General features: G+C 65.7%; 1 protein-coding gene across 3 annotated transcripts in view; it reads left to right on the plus strand.

The window, feature by feature from the left end:
- The window catches only part of SLC12A5 (solute carrier family 12 member 5), a 31903-nt gene that overhangs the window by 9765 nt on the left and 8408 nt on the right, over window positions 1–13730 (plus strand). For all 3 annotated transcript variants that reach the window (XM_027693885.1, XM_027693883.1, XM_027693884.1), the window contains exons 2-17: window positions 3878–3972; window positions 4213–4344; window positions 4553–4699; window positions 5307–5361; window positions 6255–6385; window positions 6583–6824; window positions 6900–7111; window positions 8973–9140; window positions 10124–10222; window positions 10364–10421; window positions 11088–11262; window positions 12097–12215; window positions 12515–12613; window positions 12708–12827; window positions 12983–13087; window positions 13176–13344. In XM_027693885.1, the coding sequence (XP_027549686.1) occupies window positions 3878–3972; window positions 4213–4344; window positions 4553–4699; window positions 5307–5361; window positions 6255–6385; window positions 6583–6824; window positions 6900–7111; window positions 8973–9140; window positions 10124–10222; window positions 10364–10421; window positions 11088–11262; window positions 12097–12215; window positions 12515–12613; window positions 12708–12827; window positions 12983–13087; window positions 13176–13344 (2126 nt within the window). The remainder of the gene's footprint in view (window positions 1–3877; window positions 3973–4212; window positions 4345–4552; window positions 4700–5306; window positions 5362–6254; window positions 6386–6582; window positions 6825–6899; window positions 7112–8972; window positions 9141–10123; window positions 10223–10363; window positions 10422–11087; window positions 11263–12096; window positions 12216–12514; window positions 12614–12707; window positions 12828–12982; window positions 13088–13175; window positions 13345–13730) is intronic.

A 13730-nucleotide genomic window follows, 5' to 3' on the forward strand; every position in this document is an offset into this window, starting at 1 on the left:
GCCCATGTGCTCTCCGGGCTGCTGGGGTCACCCTGGGGTGCCCCTTGCCGCAGGCAGAGCCCCGAGAGTCAAGGTGTCCTGTGGCAAAAGTCAAGGTGTCCTGTGTGCCTCCAGGGGAGCCCCGAGGCGTCCCCAGTGCCGTGAGCAGCCGTCGCACTGCTGCTGCCCCTGGGGCTGGGGGGACCGGGGCGGGGGGTGGCACAGGGGGTTCCGGAGCTGTCAGCAGCCCTGTGCAGGAGCACAGATGGAGGCGCAAGCGGGTGTGGGGCCGGGGCTGTCCCTGCCACGTCCCTCCTCACCCAGTGCTCCTCCTGGCCAGTGCCGCAGCCCCGGCGCCCGATGTCGCTGGCTGGGGCTCACCGTGTTCTGGGTGCTGCGGAGGGGACGGGCCGGCAGCGGTCGGACAGGAGCAGGCAGCAGCAGCCCCGGCAGCAGCCCTGGTTAATTAGCCAGTGGGGGGTGGCTGCTGGGGCTCCCCCAGCCAGTGCTTGGTGCCCTGCGCCGTGTAAAGCGATTAGGGAGGATTTGGGATAAGGGACATGACGCTTCCCAACCCAATTTAGGGCTAAGTAAAAAGCCATTAGAAGATCAAATTGTGACTTCTGCCCGAGCGCTGCCCTGGGGGGCTCCGGGAATGCAGTGATGGTCCCTCGGCGCCGGGGCCCCGGGCTGCCGGTGTCGGCTCTGGGCTGCCCTGGGCAGGCAGGTTGGTGGAAACCCTTCCGCGAGTGGGGCTGCGTGGTGCCCACGGCGGGGCTGCGGGTTCCTGCCAGCGATCCCGCCGCCAGCCCTTCCAGCCGCCGCAGCAAATTAAAAGGCCGATTCATGTTGAATGATCCCTGGGGAGGGGGGCGGCTGAGCGCCGGGATCGAAGCCTGGCACGGCTCGGCTCTGCTCCGCTCACTCCGTCTCTCCTGGCTGGGCTGCTGCCCTCGGTGCTGCCAGCCCCGTCCGACGCTCCCGTCCCGCTGCTGCTCGGCCCCGGCTGCACTGGGGCAGCGGGGCACGGCCAGGCCAGCGGGCGCTGGGGCGGCTGGCAGTGTCCCACGTGTCCCCAGGGCCGGGAGGCAGCAGCCCCTTGGTGCCGCCGGGCAGGGCTGGCCGTGGCGGTGGCAGGTTGAGGACGAGTGCAGTGCCCCTTGCCTGTCCTTCCTGCCCTGCCTGCTCCTGCCTGCCCTGCCTGCCCCTGCCTGCAGACCACGGGTCTGTGGCAGCTGCCGGGAAGAGGCTGCACCAGCCCCGCTGCGGCAAAATGGTCTCCGTCAGGAGCAGGAGCGGGAGCGCTTTGTCACCTGGGACCCCGCGCCCTGGTGCTTAACTCCTTCCAGCCTGCGGGGTCGGGGCGAAGCGGGAGGCCGGGGGTCCCCCCGAGCCGTGCTGCATCCTCATTCCCACCAGCACGGGGCCTCTCCCGGTGCCGGTCCTCCCAGCGGCACCACCAAGAGAGGGGCTCCTGAGCCCCAAGGCCGGCCCTGGCAGCCTGGGTGATGCCAGGCACGGGCCGCGGTCCCGGCGCAAGGGGCGGTGGCCAGGGGTGGGGGTGGAGGGAATCCGAGTTGTGGGTGCTGTTGTGGTGACGTGGGTTGGAGCGTGGGCACCGCAGGGTGCTGCTGGCGCCTGTCGTGTGGAGCCGGGCAGTGCCAGTCCCGCGGGGTCGTGGTGGGCTGGGGGCTGGGGCCGGGGGTCGGGCCGCGCCATCCGTCGGGTGCCAGTGGGCCGGGGCGCGGGTGCCATGTGGGGCCAGAGTCCGGCTGCCTGCGCCGTTACATAAGAGCGGGAGCCGAGGCGGCCGTGGCTCGCCGTTGCCATGGAAACCTGCACGGTGATGTCGTCGGCTGGGTACCAGGCGGCGAGGCGAGGCCCCCGCGGGCTCTGCTCCCCCGGAGGGGTCCCAGAGCCTTGCCAGGCTGCAAGCACGTCCCCCTGCCAGGCTGCCCGTGCCCCCTGGCTGCCACCCAGCCCCACTCGGTCCCGAGGAGGAGGTGGGCTCCAGCCACCCCTGGTCCTATATGCTTGTGTTCCCACACTGGGGATGGCCCCAGCATTAGCCTGGATGTTGTCCTGTTGGCATGGTGGATGTCTCACGTCAGTGCAGTCCCTGGAGCTGCTGCGGGTGGGCGAGAGCTGTGGTGAGCGGGTGGGTGCCAGCCCACTCTGTTGCTGTTACCTAATGAGCTTTGAAACTTTAGACCAAACCTGGAGCAAGGAGCACATTGGGTCCATGTTGAGACCCTCTGTGGGGGATATGGAGCAGGTCATGTGCCAGTGGTGCAGCCTGGGGTGCTGGGTGTGTGTCCAAGGGGACTCTGGAGTGAGGCTGGCAGGACCCATGGGCTGGAGGGTCCCAGTGCCACTACTATGGCCATTCCTGTGCAGAAGGAACCTGTGGGCTGTGCCCTGGCATGTGGCTGGGCCCTTAGGGACACTGCTGCCCTGCTGCCTCACACTGGAGGAGCCCAGGGATGGCAGGAGGTGGGGGCCAGCCCACAGGTTGGTGTCACCTGTGGCACTTGGGGCTTCACCTCCTGGTCAGCCAGGAGCGCCGCGTCTGCCGGGGAATTGCAGATGGTGAATCACTGCTGCACACTGGCTCCCAGGATCCTGAACATGAGTCAACTGGCAGGATGCTGGCTCTCTTCAAAGGACCAGGCTGCTCCAAATGGTCATGGGGTCTGTCTTGGGGCTGCCACCATGAGTGGGTGGCTGCACTGTCCCAGCATTGTCCTTCTGCCCCCAGGTGCTCATGGGCTCCATGTTGAAGTATGGGGGAGAGGACATCTCTTGCCCTGGCCCCAGGGTGTGGAGCTGGTCTGTGACCCTGCCCACGCAGGCAGCCTGCCCAGTGGTGCGGCGGCCACTGGCAGTGCAACTGCTCTGGCTGCGGGGCCATGGTGGTGGGACGGGTGTGTGGCAGGGAGCCCTTCTCTCCACGCCCAGGACTGGGGACCAGCCCGCCTGCCCACATTTCCCTGTGCTGTGGGAACCATCATCCACCCAGCCATTTGCCCAGCGCTGTGTCCTTTGGCTCTTGGTCCCTGTGTCCCGGCTTGTCTCCGCTTTGGGCCTTTACTCAGGGCTGTGCCTCTCCGGCAGCGCTGTCCTCACTGCTGCTCCATTTCCAGCCTGATTTATTTCTGCTGCTCTGCAGCTCAGCTGTTTTCCTCGCTATTAAGCCAACTCTGTTTCTTCTGCACTAGGTCATTAATACAGTGAGTGGCAGTGGCCCCATCCTGGCAGCTCTGTGGGTCCTGCGCCGCTGTGGGTGGCTCTGCTGCCCCGGGCACCAACTGCCCTTGGTGGTGGCACTGCTGGACACCTTCCTGCCCTGTGGCCCCCAGTCCTGTGGTGCGTGTCTGGGAGCAGGACCAGACACCTGGCCACTCGCCTCACTCCCAGGCTCTGTGCTGGGACCATCCCCTCTGCTCTGGCGCTGAGCAGCCGGCCGGATCCTGTCCCTGCCGATGTAGTGCTGCGGGCAGCCCCGGTGTGCTCACCCACGGGCACCTGGTGCCATGAATTATTGCTTCCAGCTGTCCCGCCGGGGGGTTCCCTCTGGATCCAGTCCGCCTGCCTCAGTGCGTGGATGCGCTCCGGCGGGTCTGCATGTCAGCACAGCTGGGCAGGGCAGCACGTGGCTCCTGGGGACAGTGGCCTGTGCCCGTGTGTGGTGTGGAAGGGGATGCTGGAGGTTGGGACGCCGGGGCTGCCATTGCCTGTGCCAGGACTGGGTGTGAACATGGTCCCGCAGCCCTGGCAGCCCTCCTGTGGCAGCTGTGGGCGGCTGTGACCTCTCGCAGCAGTGACCTTGTGGGGTGGAGGTTCTCCTGATGTGGGCAGGGGCAGGGGCTGCCTGACTGACCCAGTGGTGTCTCTGCAGGCGATGGCAATCCCAAGGAGAGCAGCCCCTTCATCAACAGCACGGACCTGGAGAAGGGCAAAGAGTACGATGGCAAGAACATGGCACTCTTCGAGGTAGGGTGTGCAGGCACTGGGGCAGGGAGGATGCTGGGGGGGGGGCCAAGCTGGGCAGCTGTCCCACAGCACCCTGACCTGCACTCTGGCACTGGGACACACCAGTGCCCCAGGCCAGGGTCACCCTGCTGCCATAGCAGGGTGGGCATGTGGGGTGGCTTCTGGTGAGGCCTCTGGGTCCTGGGGCTGGCTGGGGTCCCCAGGAACTGTTCTCATGGCTTGGGGCTCTGTTCTCCACAGGAGGAGATGGACACCAGTCCCATGGTCTCGTCCCTGCTGAGTGGGCTGGCCAACTACACCAACCTGCCACAGGGCAGCCGGGAGCACGAGGAGGCTGAGAACAATGATGGGGGCAAGAAGAAGCCGGTGCAGGTGAGGACTAAGGAGGGACACAGCCTCTTCCCCAGGCCCTGCCTGTGCAGTGCTGGGCCACAGGCTGCCCTGGGGGCAGAGGGTCCCTTGGCCTTGATCAGGGGGTGGTTTCACCTGGGATCCCTGGCTGCTTTGCAGGAGGAGCAGGACCCTTTGCTCCTCTGCCAGCCAGGCCCGTGAGCCCTGATGGCTGCTGTTCCCTCGACAGGCCCCACGGATGGGCACCTTCATGGGCGTCTACCTGCCCTGCCTCCAGAACATCTTTGGAGTCATCCTCTTCCTGCGCCTCACCTGGGTGGTGGGGATCGCCGGCATCATGGAGTCCTTCTGCATGGTCTTCCTTTGCTGCTCCTGCGTGAGTTCAGAGCCAGATGTGCCCCCGTTGGCCTTGCCTGGGGTCTGGGGTCTTTCTGACTGGGCTGTGGAGAGGTGCAATATCTGCCAGCCCACCTTGCCCTGCCCTGCCCCTGCCCCTGCCCCTGCTCTAGCTCTCGCCCCACTTAGAGCAAGGAGAAGCCTTCAGCTTCCCAGAGGAATCAGCAGTGGATCAGTGCTCAAGCAGTGACCCAGATCGTAGCTGTCATGCAGGGGGATGTGCTGGGGGTCCCCTGCTCTGGCACCTTGCTGTGCTGCAGTGAGCCATCCTGCCAGGACAGTCACCCCAGGGCAGAGGCTGAGTGGGCTGGCCTTGGGCAGTGTCCTGTGCAGCCTGAGGTCCCCCGTGGCACTGCCTGTCCCTCCAAGGGGTTCAGCCCCTGCAGCTGCGCCTCTGGCCAGCAGCCCTGACTGCCCATCCACCCACATGTCTGTCCATCCATCCTTCCTGGGCAGCCCCACCCTGTGGCACATCTCATCGTGGCCCCAGGGAGCCCGATGTCCCCTCACAGCCCCAGCTCTCCCTTCCACTCCCCTGTCCCTCGGCTCGGTTCTGCCGGGTGCCCACACCGTGTTTCGTCCCGCAGACGATGCTGACGGCCATTTCCATGAGCGCGATCGCCACCAACGGCGTGGTGCCAGGTACAGCCAAACCCATGTCCGTGCATGTGCCGTGCGCGCGGGGAGCCGCTGCCTTTCGGGTCGGGTGCCTGCAGGGACTTCTCCCAGAGGGCATCCCCCGGGGGCACCAGCCGCTCCCCAGCCTCCTGCCACCAGCCCGCGCGGGATCCCCACGGCCCAGGGGGAGCGCAGCGCTGGAGCCGCCACCCGTCCCCAGAGCCGCGAGGTGCAGATGGCAGCGAGAGCCGCCAGCCGCGGCTCCTCCCTCCGCCAGACTGGCGAGGCCGGGGGGAGCCGGGAGACACGCGGCGGGAGGATGGGAGCCGGGCGTGCTGGGTGCCACGGGCTGGGCGGTGGGATGGTGTTTCCCACCGTCGGACACAGGGACGCTGCCGTGTGTGGGCTCTGTTTCCCCCCCGGAGGCATCGCTGGGTCTGTCCAGCGGGTGCCCTGGATGCCTCCCCCGGAGCACGCCCAGCCCTGCAGATCCCTGGGGAGCCGGGAGCTGCACCGGGCTGGGCACGGCACTGACAGCCCAGCGCAGGGTGTAATTAAAGCTATTTATCATCCTGCTGCCGCAGCGGGACCATCGATCCCGGCAGCCCAGCTCTAAGAGCTCCTCTGGGAGGACGGAGCAGGGCCTGGCCCAGGTCTCTGGGGCTCCAGTTCCTGTCTGGTGTCCAGGGGACACATGTCCCTTTGGCCATCCCTTTGCACCTGGCAGCTGGGCTCCTGGGGAATGACTCTGCCAGTGTGATCACTCCTACTGCTCTGGGGCCCTGGGGACTGCATCCTGCTCAGTGCTGGAGCCGGGCCCAAGGCTGCCCTGGCTCCAGTCTGCCCTCCAGGATACCTGACAGGGCTGGGGGTGCCACTGGGCTCTGGCTGGGACCCACTTTTGCTCTCTCTGGCAGCGGGTGGCTCCTACTACATGATCTCACGCTCCCTGGGACCTGAGTTTGGAGGGGCCGTGGGGCTCTGCTTCTACCTGGGCACCACCTTTGCCGGCGCCATGTACATCCTGGGCACCATCGAAATCCTGCTGGTAGGTGCCTGGTCCGTGCCCCACACAGTGCCAAGGGCTCAGCTCCTGGCAGGGTGGCTCTGCCCTCGCCTGCCCACGGTGCCCAGTCCTCGTGGCACATCAGGGTACTGAGGCTTTGCAAGGGGGCCGAGGGACCCTTCCCCAGGGTCCCCCCTGCAGGCTGTTAGCTGGGCAGTGATGCCACGATTCTCTCCCAGGCCTACATCTTCCCAGCCATGGCCATCTTCAAGGCAGAGGACGCCAGTGGGGAGGCGGCCGCGATGCTCAACAACATGCGTGTGTACGGCACCTGTGTGCTGACCTGCATGGCCACCGTCGTGTTCGTGGGAGTCAAGTATGTCAACAAGTTTGCCCTGGTCTTCCTGGGCTGTGTCATCCTCTCCATCCTCGCCATCTATGCCGGTGTCATCAAATCAGCCTTTGACCCACCAAGCTTCCCGTGAGTATGGGGTCCCACAGGGCTGCGGCAGGGCCGGGGCACGCAGGCGCACGGCTGAGTGCCTGTGTCCCCCAGGATCTGCCTCCTGGGCAACAGGACCCTCTCGCGCCACGGCTTCGACCTCTGCACCAAGACGGTGGTGGAGGGGAATGAGACGATGGGTTCCAAGCTCTGGGCGCTCTTCTGCACCTCCCGCTTCCTGAACGCCACCTGCGATGAGTACTTCAGCATGAACAACGTCACCGAGATCGAGGGCATCCCTGGCGCTGCCAGTGGCCTCATCCAAGGTGAGTGTGGCATGGGGACATGGGCGTGGGGCCATGGGCATGGGGGCATGAGGATGGAAGCACGGAGGAGGAAGCACAGGACAAGCCCAGGGGAGCTGTGGTGGGGGAGTGGCTGTGCCTGCTGGGCATCTTTGCTGGCAGGGCTGGTGGAGGGGTCAGTGCTGTTGTGAGGGTGAGAGTGACCACTGTGCCATGCCAAATGTTGTGTGGGTGGGCAGTGCTGGGTCCAGGTAGGGGCACATGTGGGTGATCGCTGCTGGTGGCTGCTCTGCCCTGAGGCACAGTGAGCTGTGCCCACACCACGCCGGGCAGTGGGACAGACTCCTGCTCTGGGTGACAGAGCAGGGCGCTGCAGCCACCCGCGCAGTCTGTGTCAGCCAGCAGAGTGGCTCTGAATGATGCCCAAAGGCTGGGGAGGAATAAATCCTCCCTCTCCCTCCTCTTGGCCTTTGGAAAGGCTGCTATTGATCTGAGGTTTTGCGAAAAGTGATCGCCCCTCGGGGGCACTTTGCTGCTGCGGCCACAGCCGCGCTGGGAGAGTGGCCAGGGCTGCAGAAAGAGCCTGAATTTGCTGGGAGGAGCCACTTGTGACCTGTTTTTTCTGGAGATGCTGGTACATCTGCCAGGTGCTCACGTGTGGTAGTGGGTGGCAGAGGCCAATGCTCCATGCCACACTCAGAGGGTGTCTGCAGACCCCCACGCCAGAGGAGTTGTCAGGACTCAGGAGTGCAGTAGAGCCATGAGCAGGATCAGTCCTTCCTGCTGGGGCTGCTTCAGCCATCCTGCCGTGGTGGCCGTGTGGATACAGGCGCGGGAGCTCAGACTTGGCCAAGTGTGTGGCGCTTGGGGCTGTGACTGTCACTGCAGTTGGTGGAGCGCAGTCGTTGGGTGGCCAGGAGCCTCTCGATGGCATCCCACGCTGAGGTCTTGAGGGGCAGATAAGGTCTCCCTGGCTGCTGGGTACAGCCTGCTCCTGCTGGTGACGGTGCTGTTGAAGAGGGGGCGTGAACTCCCACCCCCCCAGCCGGCCTCTGTCAGGGCAGCAGGCAGCAAATGCTCCCATATCAAGGGCAGCAGGGCAGAGCCAGCACCCTGCTCTGGGGTGGCTGGTGGCGAGGGTGACCAGGCTGGCAGCATCTTGGGGTGGGTGGCACTGTGTGGCCCTGGCAGAGGTGGCAGAGGCTCGCTTTGCCCCAGGTAAGGGGTCTCCCTGCAGGGAGAAACGTGCATTTCTGGGAGGACAAGATGGGCAGGTTCAGTGGGGGCTGCCAGCCCTATCTGTCACCTGAAAGCAGCCAGGGAGGGAGGGCTCAGGGCCCCTTTGCCCCTCTCAGCAGCCCCCCAGCAGTGCTGTGCCAAGGGCAGTTGCCTCTGCCCAACGTGTCCAGTGCTGGCTGCTCTCCACTGCTCCAGTTTTTCCCCTCGATCTGCGGCCAAGGCAGCACACGGAGGGACACTAAGCCTGTTACATCAGCCCTGCACTCGTAATCCCATCAAAAACATTATCAAGTTACTTTGACACGATCCACTTCCCTTAAACCTGTGTTGATCAGCATTAATTATATTACCCTCTTAATTATTTGCTACTGCAATCCCGTGTCATCTGCTCTGGTATCTTGTGAGGGTGCTGCCAGCGGCATCACGACCTGCTCTGGTTGCCCACCTGTGCAGCCAGGCCTTGTCCCTCGCCTGCTGGATGCCTGTGGCCCCAGCTGCTGACTGTGCCAACCACTCACCAGAGCCTGGGAGAGGGAGGCAGCACTGGACACCCCCTAGCTTCGTCTCTGCAGGGTGGGCGGTGCTGTGCTGGGTGTGGGGGATTGTGGGCATTTCCTTACGCCGGTCTCCTCCCTCCTCACAGAGAACCTCTGGAGCTCGTACCTGACCAAGGGCGTGATCGTGGAGAAGCGGGGGCTGCCCTCGGTGAGCCCCCCCGACACCCCGGTGGACATGGACCAGCCCTACGTCTTCAGCGACATGACCTCCTACTTCACCCTGCTCGTCGGCATCTACTTCCCCTCGGTCACAGGTGGGAGCGGCGCCCGGCGCCGCTTCACGCCGCGGGCACGGGCGGGCACACGGGGCGCCGTGGGGCACACGTGGCGCCGGTCGCGCTCCGCGGAGCCCCGCGTGTGCCGCCCCCGCGCTGGGTGCGGCGGTGGCGGCGGTGGCGGCGGCGTCGCGGGGGCGGGTGGGGCCGCCACCGCCTCCCACGCACCGCCCGCGCTCCAGATCTGACGGTGCCGTGCTGACGTCCCGCCGCTCCGGTATTTTTAGCTCCCCCGGGGGCGGAGGAGCCCCACCGCCCCAGTCCCGCAGCGGAGCCGAGCGGGGCGCAGCCGTCGGGGCCCCTCTGGAGCTCCGTCGGGGCCAGAGACGGCGGGACCACCTCGGGCTGCCCCGGGCGTGGCGGGCGCTGGAGGGTCCGGCGCTGCGGGGTCCCCGGCTGGCTCTCAGCCTCCGCTGCCTGTCCTCCCGCTGCCCACTCACCGGCGGGTCCCGTTTTCTGCGGGGCCCGTGTCCCCCGGTGTCGCGGGCTGTGGGGTCCTGCCCTGCCCTGACTCCTGCTGTGGCCGGAGCACGGGTCATCCCTCGGGCTGTGCCAGACCCGTGTCCAGCCGTGTCCTGGCATGACCTCCTGCCCTCCCAGGGCAGCGTCGGGGCTGGACGCTGTCCGTGCCCCTGCTGCAGTCACCGTCCCTGCTTGAGCTAATTAAGGGCTAATGAGACAAGGCATTCGAGAGCTTTTGAGCCTAATCCTCGAGTGGCCTCAGACTGTTGTTTGGAGTGGGGTGAGGAAGTGCTGGGGGATCAGAGTAGCAGGCTGGGGGCCCCAAGCCACAGCAACGCCTTCTCCTCTGCCCGCCGTGCCCGCTTCCCAGCCTGGCACACACCAAGCCGTGCCCTGATGTGCCCAGGGCTCATGCAGTGCTTGGCATGAGCCATGCTGCTGTCTGGGATGGGTGTGGGCTGTAGCTCTGCTCCCTCTGTCACCGTCTCCTCTTTCCCCAGGCATCATGGCTGGCTCCAACCGCTCTGGAGACCTGCGGGATGCCCAGAAGTCCATCCCCACGGGCACCATCCTGGCCATCGCCACCACCTCTGCAGTCTGTATCCTTCAGGGCTTGAGGCTGGGCTGTGGGGCTCAGGGCGGGTGGGCTGGCTCTGTGGGACTGGGGCGGGGTCCCGGTGCCACACTGGGCAGGCAGGCAGGACTCCACATCCTCCTGGCTCTCCTTGACCGCCTGGCAGATATCAGCTCCGTTGTCCTCTTCGGAGCGTGCATCGAGGGGGTCGTCCTGCGTGACAAGTGAGTGTCCCGGGGCCATGGGAGGCATGAGGGGAGGCTGGCAGCACTCAGGAATGGGCTGGGGCAGGGGCAGCCCTAGGGGCAGGTGGGGGTGTGGGGGAGGCTGCAACCAGGACACACTGGGCAGACACAGTGGCACTGGAGGGTTTGTGGGTATCTCGAGGTGGGGCTCGATCTTGTAATAGGCACTGGGGGCTTGTGTGTGCCCTGACCTCCCACATTTTGCTGCATTCCTTCTGCTCTGGGGCTGCAGGCAGCCGCTTGTTTGTCAACAACCAGGGCTGCCTGTGCTCGTGCTCCTGCCTATCTGGGACAGCCCTGCTCGCCTCACACGGCAGGTGACACTTCTGGGTCGCCAGCACCAACACAAACATGATCCAACTGCATGCAGCGTCATCAGCCCCCTCTGGCAAAGGGACAGGGAGTCCTGTTCCACACCTCCCCTTGTCCCTACCACGCTTATGGGTGCAGGGATGGGGGCAGGCCCCTGGTGACTTCAGACCCCGCTCCCTTGCTTGCCCCTCATGGGGGGGTGGGCCCTTCCTGGGTCCTGTCACATCCTCTCAAGGTGGTGTCGTTGCAGGGGCTGGGTTGCGCTGCTGTGGTGCTGGTGCTTTCAGGGCTCAGTCACGGGACGGAGCCACAGGTGATGCTGGTGCCCCGCAGGTTTGGTGAGGCCGTCAACGGGAACCTGGTGGTTGGCACCCTGGCATGGCCGTCCCCGTGGGTCATTGTCATCGGCTCCTTCTTCTCCACCTGTGGGGCTGGGCTGCAGAGCCTCACGGGAGCCCCCCGCCTCCTGCAAGCCATCTCCAGAGATGGGATCGTGCCCTTCCTCAGGGTAGGTGTCCCCCAGGTCCAGTGCAGCCCACCCTGAGCACCCGCCGTGGCCGTGGCTCCCACCAGCATGAGGGACCAGTGGACACCCACTACCTTGGCTACCAGAGCAGCCCCACTGCCCTGCCCTCATCCCGCCGGCACCGGCGTGGCGGTGGGCGGCCGTGGTGGCTCCGTGGTGGCTCTGGCTGCCGTGTCAGTGGGAGGAGAGTGCTGGGAAAGGTCAGGATCCCCTCCCCCATGCTGCCGTGCCGCTTCATATTTTATCTGCTCTCTGAAGACGCGTTCCCACAACCTCATCTCTCCAAATCCAACCCGACAGCTCCCCCCAGGGAAGAGCAGGCTAATTTTATCCTCCCTCCTTCGCCCTGCCAGCCCCAGCCTGAGCTCTCGCTCACGCCGCCCGCACCCTCTAATGCGTCCGGACACGCGCCCCTGGCCCCCCCCACATCCCCACAGCCACAGGAGGGGCTGCTCTCCCCCTGCAGAGTGTCCAGCCCAGACACGGGGTGCTTGACTCTGCGCTGGCTGTGGCTAAGCTGGGGCTTATCCCTGGTGGGGGTCCCAGGGGGACAGGGGCTGCACTGGGTGCAGGGAGGACCACACAGACTGGGAATGGAGCTATCCTGTCAGCAGGAGTCAGTCCTGCCAGCACTGGGACTGCTGCCCTGGCATGATCCAGCTCGGGACGTGTGCCAATTCGTAGCACCCAGTGCTCCCAGTCCCTGCTCCTGCCAGGGCTGGGTGTATGGAAGGGTTCAGCACTGTGCTGAGGACCCGTGCCCAGGGTCACAGGGTGCTGCAGTGCCCTGACATGGCCCTCTCCCCCTGCTTCCAGGTCTTCGGCCACGGCAAAGCCAATGGGGAGCCGACATGGGCCCTGCTGCTAACGGCCTGCATCTGCGAGATCGGGATCCTGATCGCCTCCCTGGACGAGGTGGCTCCCATCCTCTCCATGTAGGCAGCGTGCTGTCCCACCCGCACCTTCTCAAACAGCGGGTGTCGCGTGCGGGTCTCTGCTCCTCAGGGTGGGGGGACACACCTGCTGCCTTGGCCCCAATCTGGGAAGAGGGGGTCCTGCAGGGACTCCAGGGTCCCCATTTTGGCCAGCATTGGCTGCTCCACGGCCCTGCTCCCCTGTCCATCAGCAGGGCCTGCTCTGGCATTGACCACCCTGGGACTGGGAGGTGCCGAGAGCCCGGCTGTGGCTCCAGTCCCTCACAGTGCGCCCACTCAGCCCCATCTCTCTCCTGCAGGTTCTTCCTCATGTGCTACATGTTTGTCAACCTGGCGTGTGCGGTGCAGACGCTGCTGCGGACGCCCAACTGGCGGCCCCGCTTCCGCTACTACCACTGGTGAGCTGGGGCGGGATGAGGTGGGACGGGGACCTCCCAGGACACCCCGGGCCGGGGACCCCATGGCACCCTGACAGTGCTGTGCTCCCTGCAGGACCCTGTCCTTCCTGGGCATGAGCCTCTGCCTGGCACTGATGTTCATCTGCTCCTGGTACTACGCGCTGGTGGCCATGCTGATCGCCGGCCTCATCTACAAATACATCGAGTACCGCGGGTAAGGGTGGCCATGGCGCCACAGACCCTGGACAGCCCCCCGGCTTGGACTGCTCAGCTCCCTTGGGCTGCTCGTCCTGGGATGCTCCACGGTGCCAGCGTGGTTCTCTGTGGCTGGAGCTGTGACCATCCCTTACGTGCTGCTGGTTCCCGCAGGGCGGAGAAGGAGTGGGGCGATGGGATCCGGGGGCTGTCCCTGAGCGCGGCCCGCTATGCCCTGCTGCGGCTGGAGGAAGGGCCCCCACACACCAAGAACTGGAGGTGAGGCTGGGCGGGGGGACGGCGATCTGGGGGTGCTGGGGCAGGGACCGGCTGGGAGCGGGCACTGACCGCAGGACTCTCCTTCCAGGCCGCAGCTGCTGGTCCTGGTCCGCGGGGATCAGGAGCAGAACGTGGTGCACCCACAGCTCCTGTCCTTCACGTCGCAGCTCAAGGCTGGGAAAGGCCTCACCATTGTGGCCTCTGTGCTGGAAGGGACCTTCCTGGACAACCACCCACAGGCGCAGAGGGCAGAGGAGGTGAGAGCTGCCTGCAACAGGACGGGCACTGCCAGCAGCAGGTGCCCATGATCCCCAGATGCCCAGGGTTGTTCCTGCCCTGTGACCAGGACTGGTGGACCCAGATGGCCCAGAGAGCCTTGGAGCAGCACTGGGCAGAGCCTGGAGACTCAGTGCTTCACTAGTGCTTAGAGCACTGCAGGGGTCTCCAAACCCCTCTCTCCCACCAAGAAACCAGAGACGCTGGCACCAGCCACACACTGGTCCCAGTCTTGGCCAGCTGCTGCAGGGCTTGGCACAGCATGGCACAGCACAGCATGGTGCCTGACCAGGGTCTGCTGTGCTGCTGGGCTGAGCAGACCCCGCATCCTCAACCGTCCCCATGGTCTCTGTGGTTCCGGTGCCAA

This window comes from Neopelma chrysocephalum, unplaced genomic scaffold (genome assembly GCF_003984885.1).
Source record: "Neopelma chrysocephalum unplaced genomic scaffold, ASM398488v2 Primary Assembly neopelma1_94, whole genome shotgun sequence".
Classification (NCBI taxonomy): domain Eukaryota; kingdom Metazoa; phylum Chordata; class Aves; order Passeriformes; family Pipridae; genus Neopelma; species Neopelma chrysocephalum.